General features: G+C 37.2%; 1 protein-coding gene across 3 annotated transcripts in view; it reads left to right on the top strand.

Moving 5' to 3' along the window:
- The window catches only part of LOC134530580 (cytosolic purine 5'-nucleotidase), a 150,298-nt gene extending 130,149 nt beyond the window's left edge, over nt 1-20,149 (top strand). For all 3 annotated transcript variants that reach the window (XM_063365551.1, XM_063365550.1, XM_063365552.1), the window contains 10 exons: nt 2,443-2,560; nt 4,099-4,194; nt 7,352-7,498; nt 9,201-9,294; nt 9,636-9,818; nt 10,592-10,766; nt 12,104-12,326; nt 13,181-13,418; nt 15,549-15,665; nt 18,311-20,149. In XM_063365551.1, coding sequence (XP_063221621.1) covers nt 2,443-2,560; nt 4,099-4,194; nt 7,352-7,498; nt 9,201-9,294; nt 9,636-9,818; nt 10,592-10,766; nt 12,104-12,326; nt 13,181-13,418; nt 15,549-15,665; nt 18,311-18,439 — 1,520 coding nt within the window. In that variant the 3' untranslated portion in view covers nt 18,440-20,149. The remainder of the gene's footprint in view (nt 1-2,442; nt 2,561-4,098; nt 4,195-7,351; nt 7,499-9,200; nt 9,295-9,635; nt 9,819-10,591; nt 10,767-12,103; nt 12,327-13,180; nt 13,419-15,548; nt 15,666-18,310) is intronic.

The raw sequence follows: 20,149 nt of genomic DNA, 5'->3' as shown, positions 1-20,149 counted from the left end.
CAGTAGTTTTAGACATAACTTAGTAATGTAATTTTTTTAAATGTGTCTGAAACATTGTATTTTATAAAGTAAAATTTGAAATGAGGAATTTCTGAAATAATTTTACCTGTTGTATTTCATTAAGAGCATCATGTGCTACTATTCAAGTTTTGTTTCAGAGGAGTCTTTAATTGAAAGACGTTTCAACTGTTTCTGTCAACAAATTGCTTTACATAATTTAATATTATTTTTTTGCTCTTTTGGTTAAAGCACACATTTATAGAATGCCTTGTTATTAATAGACACCATTTGCTACAAATAGTTTATCCTGTGAAATAATTGGTGCTTAGCATTGAATTATTTTTTGTTACAATGAATACAACTGTAATAATACTGTCAATAGACACTAATTATTCATAGTCTTAAAAATAAAAATATTAAAATTAAAAATATTAAAACTTATAATAATTAAAGATGGTATGCAAAATAAGATTTTTAAATTTAACAAGCCGGGTAGTGTGAATGTGGCAACAGAGGTCGCCATTTACTCTGCGCTGCAATCTAAGCGTGTGACAGACTATAGTAAGAAATGAACTGAAGGGAGCGGTCTAGTACAGTGCACCAAGGGAGTGAAGGTTGCTATCATCCTGGGTTACGTCATTTCTCTGCCCCTAGCTATCAAATGCGTTGACTAGGATAATGCGCAGCGCAACGCCGAGTAGGCTTCCTTCGACTCGATAACCGATAGATTTATACCCGCAGGAAGACTGGATCATAAAGCCGAGAATACCGGTATTAACTCTTACCAAGACATTTGAGAAAAAATAGGGGGAAGGGGAGACGGCAATTAAAACCGAAACCCACCGCACTACTTTTGAAAACAAACCAAGCAATAGATGACATATACTTTCCGTTATGTAGAACGCCATGTACCATGTGTTACAAAATTTTAAGATTTTTTTGAACAGAAAAAAGGTGGCCTATGCTTACTGTGTGTTGACAGATATTTGGAGTAGGCATGCCTGTTAAAGTACAGAGCTCTACTAAGCTTTCCCTGAGGGATATTATTCTCGCAAACGTCGAGAAAGTTTGGGGACCGACTAGTCAGCCCTAGAAACTGCCACGCCCAGACATGGGAACTCACAAATAATGAGCATGGGATTGATCATTGTTTACGGGTCCGTCGAAACCCAACGTAGTCACGTGGCAAGGGCGTTTGTTGCAAGTGCTCAGGCACAGATGTAACATTTCCCATTAAGTCGGGCAAGAAACACAGTAAGAACTGCTATGGTGCTGGCGATTCCCCGGGTATACCCTCAGGGTTAAGGTACCGGGAAGAAAGATCTGGCAGCGAAAATCATCACGTGGTCGGGAGTCCAACAAACTTGCCTACGTGGAGTTTATTTCCTCTTCATGATTTTGTTCAGGAGTAAAACAATCATACTCATGGTCATTGAGAAGAAAACCAACCTCGTTTAGCCTACATATTAGATCCTCTGACAACTTACAAAATTGTACTTGTATCTTTGTTGTCTGGAACGATGAAATTTTTAGGTTAGCGAGTTGTCATAGGTACCGAGTGAGTCTTATTCGACCTACAAACTACAGCCGCAGTTTCATCGCCAGAAAAAAAGAAATGTTAGAAACATAATACACGACTTAAGGTCAGAAGGGCTTTCACAACATGCCCTTGAAGTTGAAGCTGAACAACTCAAAATATAGAGAAAGTATTTTGGCCGTGTCGGTTGCTTTGTCACTCACACGACAGCACAGTTTTGTTAAATGCCGGCTGTACTTGTTAGCAGGTCACACATTTAGAAGAATGAAAGTGTAAATGTATTTTTTAAGTAATTGGTTCCTTATTTACTTTCCATCATTAGATAACACTTATTAAATTACATTTTAATATTTTAATTTTCTTGTAAAATTGCAAAATATAATTCTTTTAATCCATAAATAAGTACTAATTATTTTTGTAAAATAGTTATACAGTAGACTTCTGATAGTCTGGTATCTAACGATTCAAAATGCCTGTTGGTCTGGCACCAGCGAATAAATGTACAGCTTAAGCCAAATAAGCAAACTTAAGGTAAAACCAATAATTTTTAACTAAGGTCAAAAATTCTTTTATAGTACGCACATAAGTGGTAGTTGGAAGCGCTCAGCACACCAGGGATTATTCGGAAGTATTCGGCTTGGTTTGGGATCATTCTAAAGTGTACATACAATCCAGAAGCCAAGCGACTCCTGATTCTGGTTTCTTGAGATTACTCCATGCTTGGATAGTTACATACTAAATGCCGTGGCAGAATACTTCCCAGCTTCCTTGAGTTGTGTTGTTGAGTTCACCTGTCTCTAATGACCTCACTCTAGAGTTTTTTTTTAAATTTTATTTTGTTGCGAGCACAATTAATATCCACATCTTGCACGAGATCTTACGAGTGTGAATGTGTGTTTGCACAGAGTACAAGTCGCCCCAGTATGAGCGCTTGGGCTTCAACTTGCTCAAGGAGCGGCTTGTCTCCATGGGCTACCCACAGGAGATCCTGGCCTTCGAATACGACCCCTCCTTCCCGGTCAGGTGAGCTCTGCATTCACCTCCTGCATGAAGGGCCCAGTCTGGAGGCTGGAGAGGATCACGAGTCCTGATGGCTCAGTTCCGAGTGTGCTGGTGGGGAAGACGTGATGTACCTTAGGTTCTCATGTTGAAGTATTTCTGATTACGTACACAACACTTCACCTTGTAATTTATAATAAACATTAGAGATTGGATCAAACTATCATTTATAACTTAGTATTTTTTTCCCCACTGACGGGAAATTACCAAATTCGTTACACAAGTAACTGTGGTGATTTCAGCCATTTCCCACAGAATTCTTGGAGCCAAGGCAGGGTCAAACCTGGATTTCTTGCAAGAAGGATACTTGACAGATATTGCAGTGAGCTAGTGGATTTTCTAGGGATACTCCTGTTTCTCACACCCAATCATTCCGCTGATTCCTTATCACCAACCTTCATCATATCTCACAATGTCGACTAGACATTAGGCCCTCCACCCATCTAATAAATACTCCTTTTTTTTTTATCCACCCAGAGTTGTTAAATGTGTTAGATTTACATTCATTAACTTTTCATTGTTCATGAAAAAAAATCTACATTTTATTTTTGTTTCATAAATTTTTTTAGCATTACTTCTGAGTTTAGCTATTAGGTATAATTTTGAAAGGATGTTGTTCATTTGCTGGAATTAACATGGTTTACTATATAATGTGCACAATTTTTTTGCTTGTATATATTTTATCTTAGTTTTTGACACTTATTGAAGTTGAAAATTTGTCATACTTAGTACTTATTTTGATTTTAAAGCTTCTTAGTGACTGTGCTTGCTGAAACGCTCGTGTCCGATGTCAGACTGTAATGTTTTGAAGCCCTCTGTAGTCTATAATGTGATCTCTCTTGTCATAAGAATTTCTGTAGTAAAAGTAAAATATCTTTAACATCATATTTATTTTACTCAAAAAAATTTTTAGTGCCTGAGAGTAATGTATAAATAATATGTATTTAAATACATGCTGTTTTAAAATGTTTTCTGTATTTTACCTAAATATACAATGATAAAGATTTATCTCTACAACAAGTCTTTGCTGTGTAGTAATATACTTTTGTGTGCCATATAAGTTTTAAAAAAAATGGAAGCTACGAAATACTGTCTGAATGTATCGTTGAGATATTTAGGGATTTATGTAACATTCTTAACAATACCTAAATGCTAGCAGTATGTACTTAAAATATTGCAAGTGTAAGACAAGTGCATTAGTGCTTTTTTTTTTAATGTTTATAGTTAGGCAGGCCACAATAGGATTGTCATCAACATGCATTCCCATTGTATCAGTGATGGTAGGTAGTGTTTGATCACTTCTTGGTTAGCGTTGACTGCCCTGTCAGTAGCAGCTGAGTCCGTCTCACGTGACCCTCAGTCTGTTCATTACCTATTCCTTTGTAGACAAGTACGTTGACTGAACTTATATGTTATCAACACATATATTTATTTTTCTCATTAAAAATGAAAAAAAAAACTAATTAGAACTAATTGAACTTTTTTTTTTTACACTTTTCCAGAGGTCTGTGGTTCGACTCATTGTATGGAAACTTGCTGAAAGTGGATGCGTATGGGAACATTCTGGTATGCGTACATGGATTTGATTTCCTCAAACAGTGAGTATAAAATTTTTTTGATATATTCGGCAGTTGTTATACTAACTGGAGATTTATTTTGTTTATTATTAAAAAGCATGCAGAATTACTTTTATTTTCAGGACAAATTTTTTTGGTGGTAATTTAGCAGATAAAAGTGATTTGAGACATTTATTACCATGTGCTGATTTTTTAAGTGTAAATGTGTTTTTTTTTAAATAATTTTTTTATTTACTTTTTATCATTAATTAAGACTTAATACATTATATATTTAACATTTAAATTTTCTTGTGAAATTGCAAAACATAATTCGTATAATCCATAAATAAGTAGGGGAGAGTAGGGTATAACGGGGTACTTAGTATAAATCGCTTAAATTTATTGTTTTAATATTGCGGTATATGTATGAAACCATTAGCATGCGTAGATTATAATGTGAGTTTAATTCTGCAACTAGTACCGTGTCTTCTGAAATATTATTATTGCAGAGATTTTTCATTATTTGAATGTATGCACACTACCCTGTTTTACCCAACTGGTTGGGTAAAACGGGGTACAGAAAGCAGATTTTTAAATGATTAAATATGTGCATTATAACAAATTCTGAACAACATGTAGTGTGACAAATAAATACAATTGTCAGTAAAAATATGAGAATTAAGAAAAAAAATTCATTTATAAGCCTTCACCTTACATGTTCCTCTATATTTGCAGTAAAACTTCACAAAAACATTGGATTGCGGAAAATCACAAACATTGTTTGAACAACAATAACACATCACTGTTAGTTTTGAGGAAGTGGTTAGTCTAATAGCATAATCTAATTATGTATAATACAACCTTGCATATGCGGTTAACCCAAATATCTGACAAAACATATGATTGTTTAATTAGCCTAATATGGCTTAGTAGGCCCGTCAGAACACAAAATAAGGCCAGAGTCTATATTCCAAACTGGCAGAAATCACATTCACATGGCCTACAGTCATCTGTGTCTACACCAGCACATCCTTCATGGCTCCAAGAATGACACTTTAAGCATTGCACCCAACTTTCGGCTGATTTTGAAGTGGAGAACTGTTCAGCGCAATACATGCAAGGAACGTCATCATCATCAGACACACGCAAAGTTACTGTTGGTATGGATTTGTTGCTGTCTTCTTTATTCATATGTTTTTTAGAACTGTTTTGAGATTTAGACACACCAGCATTTTTCCTTTTTAAAGATTTTGGTGAAGCTGACTGAATTATAATTAGTTCGTTCTTATATGGCGAGTCGGTCAGCACAGCTGCCTTGCCACGTCGTCGTCCTCTTCCTTCTGCAGGAATTCTTTTGGCATGGGGAATCGGCATCACTGTAGTCGGTGGATTGTGAAGCTACTGTTTGATGAAGCACTTCGATTGTTTTTATAAGATAGGCCTAAACGAGATTCAGTTGGTGAAGATACCAAACCAGATGTCCCAGGAATATTACCAACACTGTCATTTCCACTCGGTTCTGAAGGCCTGGAGTTAGCTCGGTCAGTTGTTGCAGCAGTCAGTGGAATATCACCGACAGTGTCATTTCCACTCGGTTCTGAAGGCCTGGAGTTAGCTCGGTCAGTTGTTGCAGCAGTCAATGGAATATCACCGACAGTGTCATTTACACTCGTTTCTGAAGGCCTGGAGTTAGCTCGGTCAGTAGTTGTCTTTTGGGTGACTGTATAAATGTACTGTAGGTAACTCTGTATAACATTTAGTGTGCATAAAAATACTATTTTTAATTTTAAAAGTCATTTGCACAATTGATCGAAAAGATGGTTAAAACAGGAAACTGATTGGGCAGACGGGGTACTACCCCGTTTTACCCATTACCTGTGTACCCTGTTTTACCCTACATGCAGGTTCTCAAGCAAAAACGAAAACAGAAAATCTTAACACCCGTCAATTTCATCGGTTACTATGGCACAACATAGCAAATATAATACTTTACTTGAATACAACTTACCATAAAATATATCTGCAACCACTGATTAAATATTGTATAGCCAATACACGCTAAACATTTTAGTGAAACATCATACATTTGTAATTTCCATTATTACGCACGAAAGAATACTGTGCGACACTTCATACTACCTCACTCTAGTGACGACGTGTAGAGGAGTAACTTACCAAACGTACACACAGATAGCAGCACGTGTACGGAAAATAACAGTGGTACCCCGTTCTACCCAACTACCCTGTTTTACCCAACTCTCCCCTACTATATATTTGTGTAAAATAGTTAACATATGGTATACTTCCGATAGTCTGTCATCTTAATGGTTTGAAATGCCTGATGATCTGGCACCAGTGAAAAATGTATAGACTTGCCACTTAAGGTAAAAACCTATAATTTTTAGCCAAGGTCAAAAATGCTTTTACAGTACGCACATAAGTGGTAGTTGGAAGCGCTCACCACACCAGAGATTATTTGGAAGCATTCAGCTCAGTTTGTGATCATTCTGAAATATACATTCAATCCAGAAGCCAAGCAACTCCTGATTTTGGTTTCTTGAGATTACTCCATGCTTGGATAGTTGTACTATATGCTGTGGCAGAATACTTCCCAGCTTCCTTGAGTTGTGTTGTTTAGTTCACGTGTCTCTAATGACCTAACTGTACAGTTTTTGAAAAGGTTATTTTAATGTTATCCTCCTTCAAATACTGTGGCCAGTGATTTGGTCATTTAAATTTACTAATTTGTAAGTTCCGAAGTAGGGAAAAAATTACAAAACCTGTAAGAAAATACAGTCTATATTTAGTAGAATAAATTTGGTTGTGTGACCATTATATTCATTAAAATTTGCATTTCAAATATGGCTCTCTCTAACTGTAAATGTGCATCGATTGTTGTCGGTTCTGCTGATGTCTGACGGGGCTGCGACAGTTGTCATACCTGTTCGTCCTGGAGACCCTTGAAGCGAGGACTAGTGGCCTCCCGAACCCAGGCAGATCTAGTTATTTATTATAGTGCTCCAGTGTAAAGTTATGATGTAGTCTTGAGCTTATGATTTAATAGTTTTTTACCTGGGCCTCTTAGGAATCAGGCTATTGGTGGAGTGAGTGTGAAAAATTTATCTCTGGCAATAATGTCCTGTAACATTTATCCCTGATGGGCGTCATTGGTGGCTAATGGTGCGCTGATGTGACTCAGTTCACAGGTGTACGAACTGTACCCCAACAAGTTCCTGCTACTGGACGAATCTCGAGTATATGTGCTCAACACACTGTTCAACCTGCCCGAGACTTACATGCTGGCTTGCCTCATTGACTTCTTTACGAATTCTCCTCAGTATACCAGGTCAGTGCCTCCCCGCCTGTTAATAGCCATGTGCCCTTTCTTAGGATAAACATAATATACTTCTGGTTGTTTGTGCATGAGTGCACAAGGCCTCCATCATGTGTATAGGTTCTTGGAGGCTGTTAATGCACCTACAAGCTTCTTTCTTTTGTAAAATATTTTTTAAATGGTACTATTTTAGTATGAGTTTTTGGATTGATGCCAAGTTTTACAATGTGACTTTTATGCAGGAATCTTACATTTTTCAGTGTAATAGTGTGTGTTACCTGAGATGCCTTTTTTTCTGTAAGATATTTAGTTGGTAATGCTGAGCCAGATATACAGGGCCAGAATTACAGGGTTTCTCTTTGTGATCATTCATGCTTTTTACTTGTCTGAGATGTTACAAATAAAGGGCTCATAGCACCTCTGTGACAATGATCACATTTATAAATAAATATAATGTTATGGTTCAAGGCCAACTCATTTCACAATTCTGAATTCGGCATTCAAGTTGCATTGTTAACTAGTTGTTCTGAGCCATGTTCAAGACATCCATGGTATGTTCACACCTGTCATCCCTCCCGCTTTAGGTGGGCCAGTTTCCTGCCCTCTCGATTAGGCATTCGACAAATTCATGTTTCGTAAATTAGAATAAAGAAAAAAAGGTCATGAGGGTTATTACAAATGGTTCCTCAGCTGTACGAAATAGACCCATTTTTGTGAAATACAGTAGTAATTTTGAATTACATAACAAGATTTGTACTCTAGTCATAATCTAGTGGTCTCATAGATATGGCATATTTGTAGACTAAGTAAGACTCAAAATAATTTTATGTTTGTATGAAAGTTATTTACAAATATTCTGAACGTGTTACATATTTTCCATCAATATTTAAAATTAAGTTAAAGAAGAGGCTAAAAGCACTTTTTTATTTTTACAGTGTAAATGAGTTTATATTGGTAACTAATTGTGTTATGCAGCCATTTTTTTTTTGTAATGTTGATTTATCATTGTCTGTCCACTTGAGAGATGTCTTAACTATTATTCCTGTGGTTTGACTCTTATTTTGTTGAGAGTTTCTCTTTGGCTCAGAGTCTTCCACATAAACTTTGAGCCAATAGCAGAACCAAGCCTAAAGTTAAATATAAGTATTTAGAATTTTAGGCTAACACAAATTGAAACTGAATATTTTTGTGTTCTCTACATAGTGCAGTATTGCATGATGGCTAATAAATGTATTAATCTAGCTTGTAGCCTTGTTAAGAATCCAGATGGGTTTTCTTAGAATCCAGCAACTGTCCTTTTTTTCAAAGGAAAAAAAAAACGAAAATCTGTACAAAAAAGATTTTTTTGAGTGTGATTTACTGATACTGATTGATGTGAGTCAGATGCATTTAATAGTCTGTTGATTAAGATTGTCTACAATATAGTTTTCATGTCCCTTGGTTTGTATTTCATTTTTATTCAAAATTTATTTGTAAATGTAATTTCCTGCATTGTACACACTGAATAAATACTAGACTATGCCTATTTATCTGTTTGCTACTATGTGAAAAAAATTCTTGCAGACCATAAAATACTTAACACTGCACAATCAAAAAAATATTGTTTCTTCTTTTTAACTGTCAGTTGCTTGTAAGTGTCTTCTGTTTGTGTGCTACTCAGGCCACCTGGTAGCGACATTTGTGGCAGGCTGTGGAACACTTGTTTTGTTTGCAGGGAGAAGATGGGCATAAAGGCCGGGGATCTGTTCATGTCCTTCAAATCCATCCTACAGGACGTGCGCAACGCAGTGGACTGGGTGCACATCCAGGCAAGTGTTCACTTTTCCCCTTCCCTCCTGCACTGTTCCCTGACATTTAGACAGCTGGAAATTACTGCATTTTAATATGTTTATGTAAATGTTTTAAGTCAAGTCTTATATTTAAACAATTCTCTCATCTTTGAAAGAAATATTACTGTTATCAGCAAGAACTTCCATGGAGCTTTTGAATATAAAATATTTAAAGATTTTCAATGACCAGAATGCTGAATGACTAGGATGTGCAGGATCTTGGTTCCACGCAGCTTACAGCTGTCACCTCACACGTGTCTCCGGGGAGTGGCCAGTAGCGGCGCGCACAGATGCACCTGACAACGCTCGTGTGGTTGCAGGGGGATCTGAAGTCTCGCACCATCGAGCAGCTGGATGAGTACGTGAAGAAGGACGAGAGACTGCCCATGTTCCTCACCAGGATACGAGAGAGCGGGGCCAAGGTGTTCCTGCTCACCAACAGCGACTACTGCTTCACCGACAAGATCATGACTTACTTGTTCGACTTCCCGCATGGTGCTAGGGTGAGTAGTGACCTCCTCTGAACAGGTCGACATGTTCAGAACGTCACACTTTTTGAATTACAGAATATTGCCTCCTGTTTGCGCATGTCTGAGGTTCATTTCAATTGAAGACACGTAATACATTTTACAGTTCCTTATGTTGAAAATTTACTGCATGTGGCTCTATAGGACATATCATTATCACTTAGTCCTCTGCATATGGTAGTTAACCTCTCTCCTTCTGAAGATATGGGACATTGGTGATCAACAGTTACAACAAAAATTTGCTGTTAATTCGTTTGTACTGACTGCTGCAGTGGTGTCTTATGGTTATGGGCCATGGATAATAAAACCTCCGTTGTATGCTATACCTAGAGGGTATCAGTTTGTTTATTGTAGGGTATGTAAACAAAATGCATTTTTGTCTTTCTCCTTCCTGATGGTTCATTTGGTTTCACAAGGTAGTTTACATTTATTTTTTTTTCCTGCTTGGAACAATAGTTGGTTAGCTTCATAAATTTATGCAAACAAGAAACCAAATTGGTAGGACAGGTGTAAAATTCAGTTATGCTAGCAGTGGCATTTCAAGTAATGTGGGGTTAATTTTGCAGGCCCACGAACTGTGATGTTCTGTGTTGAATTCCATCTTCGGAGCGAATGTCAGCAATGTGCTTGACTGTAGGAACACCTACCAGTTTTCCTAATGCAGATGGTGAGGGCTGGAGTGTATTGTCTGCCAGCGTGGCGGTGCATGTGGCTACTCACGGCAGCGTGGTACCTGTGTTTGCGTCTAGCCGGAGGAGCCGCACAGGGACTGGAAGACGTACTTTGACACGATCGTGGTGGACGCTCGCAAGCCCCTGTTCTTCGGGGAGGGCACCATCCTGCGGCAGGTGGACACCACCACCGGGGCGCTCAAGATCGGCACCCACATGGGGCCCCTGCAGAAGGGGCAGGTCTACTCTGGCGGTGAGTCGCCCTCCGCCAACAGTTCACACAACACACTAACACATTTGTGTTATCAAGTGGAAGATGAGTAAAATATTTTGCTCCCAGAAAAAATAATTAAATTTTTTTTTTTTCCAACATTTTTCATTAGAATGTGTACTTTCACGTTTTAAAATTATCCTTTTTGACTGAGGAAGTAAGTAATAACAATGCTTTTCAGGGTCAAGTTTTTTTTTTTTAATTTTATCTCTCAAAAGTATGACTCGCTTCAGGCAAATAAAAAAAAAAAGTTTTTACATCATAATTGAACATGTCTGGTTAGTTTGGAACTAATTAGTATGCCATTTATATAATTATGTAGTGAACTGTTGTAAAGAATGCATTATTATTTTTTATATAAGGAAACCAGGAATCTTTTTTTTAGTTGATCAAAGGATAAGTTTTAAATTTAAATTTTGGGTGTTGCTTTATTATTCCTTTTCTTTGACGTGCCATACATCCTAAAAGTTATTATTGTGTGATATAACACATTCCAAATTTTAAATGCTTACCTAATTGTACTACCCATGTAGGTTTGTTGCATTTTTACGGTATGATTTTGAGTTTATGACAATACATACGAATGATTAACTATATAAGCATTGCATATTAACTTATTAGTATTAATTTTTCCACTAGATATATTTTGCGTTTATTTGCTGCTCGTAAAATACTAGGGGCAATTATGCATGACTAAAATCTTTGCTTAATTGTATGCATCATGCTCACTCATGAGACATACATTTTTTTAAAAATTTTCCATTGTTAGGCAACACATATAACTTTACTTTTACAGCCCACTAAAAAAAATTATGATTTGAAATGAGCAAGTTATACCTTATTAATTTGGTAATGTTGTTTTGTTACTTACCTAAGTTTACTTGGCGGTCCCCCAGTGCCTTTAAAGAATAAATTGAAAATTAATAAACAGATTTATTTATTTATTTTTAAGTGTTCATTTTGGTGTGGGGAAGTTTTAAAAATTTTGATTCAAGTTTTTTTTGTTGGACTGTACTAATCAGGATAACCATTTTTAATCTTTATAATACAGTAGAACCTTCTTAAAATTAACTTACTTTTAAGGGTTTCCTAATTTTTAAAATATGTTTTTATATCCCTGTGATGTGTTTACATTTATTAATATGTACATATAAAATATTTTTCATTATTAATTACTGACGTTCTTTTTTCAGGTACATAGCAAAGTAGTGTTGCTGTACATCAGTTTTGATAGCTATCCGTTGAATGTATAATATGTGTAATTCTACTTGTTGGCTACCTAAGAGAGAGAACTTTAAAGGATGGCGAATGATGCGCAGGCTCGTGCGACGTGTTCACGGAGCTGCTGGGCGCCAAGGGCAAGGACGTGCTCTACATCGGGGACCACATATTCGGGGACATCCTCAAGTCCAAGAAGATCCGGGGCTGGCGCACGTTCCTGGTGGTGCCGGAGCTGGTGCAGGAACTGCACGTGTGGACGGACAAGTGCCAGCTGTTTGCTGAGCTGCAGACCCTCGACGTCATGCTGGGCGACATGTACAAGTATGTTCTTTGAATGATTCCTGCTGTGGGCAATTTCGATGGCATTGTAGTTCTGCACTGTTTGTCATGGGAAAAATTCATAAATGCATAATAAGAAATAAAAAATTACAAGTATTTATTAATTTTTCAATAAAAAATTGAAACTTTTTGTTGTTTTTTTATATGATGTATTTTAGACAGGGCTTGAGTATTGATAGTATATTAGCAAAACTAATAAGCATAGAAATTTTCTTCAGTGCAAAGTATTTGTTGAATAATGAATATGTACATACAGGAAATGAGGTAAATATGTATTAGATGATTGTCTAATAGCATCCGACTGTTGATGATTCCACGTGGGTAGCCAAAACTGATGGAGAGTCCAACCAATTAAACGGTGATCATTTATGATGGTGGGTGAACTATGAAAATTATTCTTATCACTGCAGAAAATTTATTAACAAACTTATAGTACCTATCAAAAAGGCCTAGCTAAGTGGGTATTCAGCACCTCTCTTTTCGAAATGACATGTGCAGTGATGTAAAGATCAAAGATTGATATATTTTGGACATACATATTTTAAAAATAACATATGTAGTGTGTTCCAGCCATGTAATTTGAACACGCTTTATTTCATGCTATTGTTAAAATGTTCAAATATGGAACAGGTGTAACACTGTAGTACTGTTGAATGTTTAAGTTGAATTTTGTGTGGTTTGTGACAAGGATGAATGTCATAAGTTGGTTTGAGAATTTTCAGATTAGCGGGAATGCATTATGAAAGTTCAACGTTAGAGAAACAGAGCAAGCAGGAAGTGGCATGCGACGGAAGGTGAGCACTGTTGAGCCGTGTTGCAGTGAGGATGTGTCGCAGGAACCTGGACAGCAGCGCGAAGGAGAAGCCAGACATCTCGAAGCTACGGGCGGCCATCAGGGACGTCACGCACAAGATGGACCTGTCGTACGGCATGATGGGCAGTCTGTTTCGCAGCGGCTCTCGACAGACCTTCTTCTCGTCCCAGGTGGTACGCTATGCCGACCTGTATGCTGCCTCCTTCCTCAACCTGATCTACTACCCCTTCAGCTACATGTTCCGTGCCCCTGCCATGCTGGTACGTATCCCTGCGCATCTGTGCTGGCTGCTAGTTCTTATTTTCTTGTGTTTGCTATTTGCGGTGCCAGTTCCAAGTCAATGTTGAAACAACAGCTTACTGTATTTTATCATATAATCATAATTTTATGCTAAATTCAAGTTTGAAAAGTAGGGGTGCAATTTTTACGCAAGAAAAGTATTTTTGTTGAGGTTAATTTTTTCATAACAACAAAGCTGTTGCATGGAAATTAAGTTTAATTAAAAAGCAGAGTTTATAAAAGCATGCCAAACGTTTAAAATTAATTTGTCATTTAACAAAAACATATCAACTTAAATGAGAATTAAAATCGTGACTCAAATGTGAGGCGAAACTAACGTAGCATATCTATATATTGTTAACTATCGTCATCATAATATACACTCATGAAAGAGTGCGGGCCAGGCTTTCAAGTGTAGTTTACTTGGCACATGAGACAGTGCGCACATGCAATCGGCAAGCTATCAATGGATGTGATAGACTTTGTGCGCACACTCTGTACAGGCATCAGTGTAACCAAACATGTATAATGCCAACTAGTGCTTGGCTACATTTTCATTTTCGTAAATGCTTCACAGCGCTGACGGAACAGATAAAGATTATAAAGTTTGAAACAGTGTATGAAAGAGAATTTACACATTGGAAACTTCTTATTTCTGTTACTTAAATAGTAATATTCTAACAAACAATGGATTTCAGCTTAAATTTAAAAAAATGTTTTTATGGGAAACAAAGATTTTAAGCAATGAAAAAACAAAATATGTATATCTCACGGAGAAAATGGCCGGACCGAAACATTTGACCATATTTTGTGGGAATATCTTAAACAATTATTACTCTAATTACAGTGTTTTTCCATTTTAACTACCTTGGCCTGACTGCAACATGAAAACTGCCCTGTGATCTTTGGCAAGGTCATGTTTACTACGTATACAAAATGGCCGGACCGAAACATTTGACCATATTTTGTGGGAATATCTTAAACAATTATTACTCTAATTACAGTGTTTTTCCATTTTAACTACCTTGGCCTGACTGCAACATGAAAACTGCCCTGTGATCTTTGGCAAGGTCATGTTTACTACGTATACAAAGTGCTCGGAATCTAACAGCGGGATCAAAAGCATCATGCAATTTTTATGCGAGATTTTCTTCTTTCAAATTTGGATGCTCTAAAATAACAGTGTGACGATTATACGATAAAACGGGGTACTTACTACATGAGTTAGCAGTTCATATTTTAACTCACATTTTGCTTTTCAATTTGTCGTAGACAAACAAGAGATCAGGTGTTGCTTGGGTGGAAGGGTTGTCGATAGCCAATCCCGTGCTCTAATTTTTGAAATTTATTTATTACATGTATACATGTAATAAATGTATACATGTATACATGTGTGTATGTGTGTTTTTCTTTCGTCAGAAGTTGCATGAAACTATAATGGTTGAGTATTTGAGACTATGAATTCGTAAATAGTTCAAGGCTAAACTTTGAACTATTTAATGTCATGAATGTAATGTTTTATATTAGCTCCCCTCCTTAACTACAGAATCATTAGAACTATTACATTTCTCTGTAGCTTATTTGAAATTTTATTTTATGAAATTTTTGCATATTACTTGTAAGGCTATTACTTTCAAGTAATATACATTTCAATATTTAGTTAGTGACTCACTGCAATACATAGTAGCTGTGGTTTCTGCTGTGGGATTGACACCATTGGTGGAATCGACATGACACAGCTTATTTGATTAAATAACTTGAAATTGGTAGAATACAGTAGTAGGGGATAGAAGAGACAGAGAAAAAAATTTGCACTCATTTATCTCTTGCAAAAAATTTTGTTTTGATCCAGAAAACAGAGAAAAGTATTGTAAAATGCAAGAAAGCCTAGTATGTTTATCATGTAGAATGTAAGATAGTACCAAATGCATAATTTTAGTAGGGTTTTTTTGTGAAGTCTGTTCTTTGGTATCATATTTCATCGCAATTTTCTCTCTTTTTTTTATTTATTTTATTTTTTATTGCTAGAAATGGAATAGCCGAAATATGGCTTAGTTGTTTGCGACATTTTCAGATTATAATAGAAGACTGTTTGCTGCTGTCTCTTGCAGATGCCACATGAATCGACTGTGGCCCATGAGCAGAGGTTTGTGATGGAGAGCCCAATGATCTCTCGCTCGCGTGTCTTCTCAGTCCTGAATGATGAAGAGGATCCCAGGCACCACAAGGTAAAGTCCTTTTCTAGCATCAGCCTTGAGATGCCTTCCCAGGTGCTTGCCCTCTACTCAGAAAGAGAGCGCCAAGCGGTTGAGATGTTCATCGGGGTCTTGGTGACTCTCTCTCCACAAGCCAGCCGAGTGGCAAGGGTTTCGGTCAAGTTGCAGGAGGTGCAGATGCCAAGAACAATCCACCTATTTCGCATCTCATTCAGGAGTCTTTAATTTATTGTGCCATGAGAACCAAATACCTGAATCGTGCCCTCTTGACACACATAGTAAGGGAGTGGACACATCCGGAAATGAACGGTCAAGAGCAATGAACCTTTCAAAATAGTTCGCCAGCGAACAAGCAGGAAGTAGTAAGCACAAAGCCATCACAAGGCTATGTTGTATGATGTGGGAACCCAACATGTGGTAACCAGTCTGATTAACTGTTGTCAGTAGAGATGGGTGATTCTGCAAATTTTTGTATCGAGTCGAGTCAAGCAGAGTTCAATGATAATACCGCTGAGTCAAGTCCACCCTTGATAATTTATTAGTTTGGTCCTTAAAATTCAAGCCGAACTTGAGTAATTACAACACTTTTAGAGAATAATTTCATGTTCATTGTGTGTTTGTTAATGTACCATTAGCATAATGTTTTAAGTTAATTAAAAACTAGCATGCACATTACAGTCACAGAAATTATCACGGGGAGAAGGGCTGGAGGAACTTAAAAACCCTGCTTTGAAGTGTGGCTTTCAAAGCACCAATGATGGTTGTTGTTTTTGTCTTTGAATGTTGCATTTGAAAGCTGAGAAATCTTACGCAGAAAACAATGTTGTGTCACAGTTGCATCTTAAAAACCTGTCATAATAGAAATGTGGGTATTGTGTGCAGTGCCAATTAATGTACATTTACAATGATGACTGATGAGGGAAGAAGGTAGAATCATCAACACCGCTACATGGTCACACACACTCACAGAATGTGTACACACAAACTCTGGCAGGTTTATTTTTAGTTTTTCTGCTCCAGCCGAATGCCAGCCCAGCAAGTCAGGTCATTGGCCGGCACCGACAGGCAGGAAGCCAGCAGATGTAGCAACTAACACAATGGTGCTTTTCACACACTGCTCAGATATTTTAAATAAAAAATTTTTAATTACTAATGACATTATATATATTAAAAACCAACACAGGAGGGTTTTTACGCACATACCGTATTGGTTCGAAAATAGGCCGACCCCTTCTACAGCACACTCAAAATCAGGGAAAAATAAATTTTAACTAACTAAAATGATTATCAACAGCATATTACCACAGTAACACTTCAACTAAGTTAGTATTTATTGAACTGACCTAATGTGTTACTCTTACTTACCAAAAAATATAAATATATATAAGCTGTGTTTCCGTTTATCTTCACATTTTTTTGTAGTGGTGCCAACATTTTATACTGCAATGGCTACATTTTCTAAGTTCACAGAAATTGTGACGTAAAAACATTTACTGGTACGTTTAATTTTGATGTAAAAAACCCAAAAAGGTTTCATGTAAAACGTGTATGAATCAACCATAAAACAGCCAATATTGCAAATAGGTTTTATTGTTCTTGTTACTGTTGGTATGTACTGGTATTTGTTTATTCGTGTCGCAACTACAAGTTGCCAATACTGATGCGCCATTTTGTTTTTCCTGTGGTAGAAAAGTAAGTAAAGCATAGTACGGTAAATAACCTTACGGCAAAATTGTTGTTTTTACTAAATGTTTACTGTAAATACCTCATTTTCCAAGCAAATAAAATTACCGCAGCCTGTTAAATACAGTTCAAAAATAACCAGACCGAGCTTTTAAAAGCTATGTGCTACAAGTTACCACATCTGTGTACTTGACTTAAAATATGTTACGTTATTGGGGTTAAGTGTGTTTAATAATTTCTAAGTTGGAAAAATTACTAATTCCATGTAAGTACAGCGTAATTTTAGGTCAATAAATTGTATATGTGATAACACTTTTATGCCATAAGTGATTCTCCTTGAAATGTATGTGTTTAATTATACTATTTTGGCTAGTGACCCCATTTAAGGCCGACTAGATTTCAAGGTTGACAAAACTGGCAAAAAAGGTCGACCTATCTTTGGACCAATACGCTCAACACACTTCAATTATAATTTTTTTTTCCAATAAGTAATGAGGCAAATCAGTGTAGCTCAAAAACTGTGTATTTAATCAAAATAAAATTTTACCTATTTTGCAATATAAACACACCCCTCCCCCCCCCCAACACTTGTCCCATTGTTCCATTAAGTTGCATATGCCTCTGGCATGAAATTATTTTGGCTGCTTTCGGAGCCACATTTGCAAATAATGAATCTATACTTCTTCATTGGAGGCAAATTTTTGCCGTGTAGAGCTTCCTTAAGGGGCCCAAACATACAAAATCTGAGGAGGCGAGATCTGGACTGTAAGGGGGGTGTGGAAGAATCTCCCAGCCCATTTTTGCATTCATGCAACTTACCTGCCGGCTGTGAAGAAGTTTCTCTTAAATGAACATGGCAAAATTGAAAATATTTGGTCCCTTGAAGTTGGTTCTAGTGAAGCTTTGCTCTATATGTGATAAAAAGTAAGTTGTTAATAGCCTGGACTGAAGTACACTTGTTCTGTTTGCTGCAGGTGGTGGAACATGCACAAAGCCAAGTGCCGCACGTGAGGCCAGAAACACCACGTTGCCTCACGCACAACCACGACGAGGACTGTTCTGACGAAGAGAGCGACTGCAAGTCGGAGGAGCGCGCAGTGTGATCATGCCGACGTTTCTGTGAATACTATGTGTAAAAACAAGCACTGTATCATACCTCTTACTCCTACTGTTCCGCATCTTCATCTCAAGGCACATGTGTTATATGTGCATAGTTTTTGTGTGTGTACTTTTTATTGAGCAAGCTACTGTCAGACTGTCTAGCAGTAAATTTGTGTTACGTTTTCAGTAACATTTTAATGTTTTGTATTTTGTATCAGATGCAGAACTAATGCGTACATTGATTTCAATGTACTTTTTTTTTATTAATAGTTTTAATAATTTTATTGATCTGCTATATCAAAAAAAAAAATATTTTGTATTCCTTTGGATATAATTTAAGTACAAATTATCAGACTGGATACTGCATATGCTATTTATAAAAACGTTTATCCAGTCAGGGCCATCCATAAATGTTCTAAGTTGAAAAGTTACTTAGACTAGGTATTACTAAATTCCTGCACAACAGGATCAACAGATCAGTAAATTATGTTTTTCCATATGCCAATTAATGTTCTTCTATTAGCCTGTCTCATTGTATTATGTATTAATTTAAAAATGATGTTAGCTGTTTCACAGTTATCTTCAAATATTAGTTCTCAGGAACATTGTTGGTGTATTTTCATCCTCTTGTAATAAACTGTCTTCTTACTATACCTACAATTTCTGATATGTTCCTGCATGTCAAAACTGTACACCTATGTGCTGATGAGTGTTACAATTATTTTCTCATTAGGAACTCCTATTTTCTGTCACAGGTATTGCCTGATTACATTCATGGATGGCTCTATTGTTTGCATAACAGGAATAGTAGAGATTAAGTCCAGTAGGATGAATAGTCTAAACTGTTAGGATACATTTACTTACACAAATAAAAAAAATAATGTTCCTGAACATTAAAAAAAAAAATGAACTTGCATAATGTACAAAGTCCAAAGTATTGAGAAGCATAGGGAATAACAATATGTAGTTGTGTAAAGCTGTTTATGGGGCCTCTTTGTTTTGCAGGAAGTTATTGTAAATAATCCTGATTAATATGCAATGCAGTTATGTAAAAAGAAGCGTTAATAAAAATCTACATGAAAAAAAATATACAAGACTTATTTGATATTCTCTTTTACCATAATAATAATAATTATTATTATTATTGTTACAAACGCGAGAGAGACTGGACAGCGATGCCAGGTTTGGAGCTGGCTGGCGGCCCCGCATGGCCACTGACGTCATGCGCCATCCATTGACGTAAGACATGCCACATGTGCCTGCCCGGATTACAAGGGTCGTCGCTATCTCCCTCCTCCTCTTCGCTCCCCACGCTGCGCCGGACAGTCTGTGGGAATTCCACGGGCCGTCACACGAGCTGCCGACGCCCTTCTCGACACTTCGGGTGTCGGGTCGGCGCGGGATGACGTGACTTGTCATCTCGGGTCATCGTGTGAGCTAACAATGCCCTTCTCAACGCGACTGGCCCCAGTCGCGCTTGTCACTTCTAGAAGGGCGCCAGGGTCTATATAAGCCTGGACGCCAGCCTCTGCGGGGGTGGCTCGGTGAAGGGAAGTGCGATGGTGGCAACGAAGATGGCGCAGGGAAGTGCGACTGTGGCAATGGAGATTGCGAAGGGAAGTGCAACGGCGGCGAGGGGTGCGGCCCTGCGAGGTGTGCAGTGTGTAAGGATGTTGTAAACATTAGCAGTCAATAAAACTGTGCAAAAAAAA

The sequence above is a fragment of the Bacillus rossius genome, chromosome 3 (genome assembly GCF_032445375.1).
Source record: "Bacillus rossius redtenbacheri isolate Brsri chromosome 3, Brsri_v3, whole genome shotgun sequence".
In the NCBI taxonomy this organism is placed as follows: Eukaryota; Metazoa; Arthropoda; class Insecta; order Phasmatodea; family Bacillidae; genus Bacillus; species Bacillus rossius.
The sequence above is the reverse complement of the archived record's forward strand: the minus strand, read 5'-3'. Positions and strand labels throughout refer to the sequence as shown.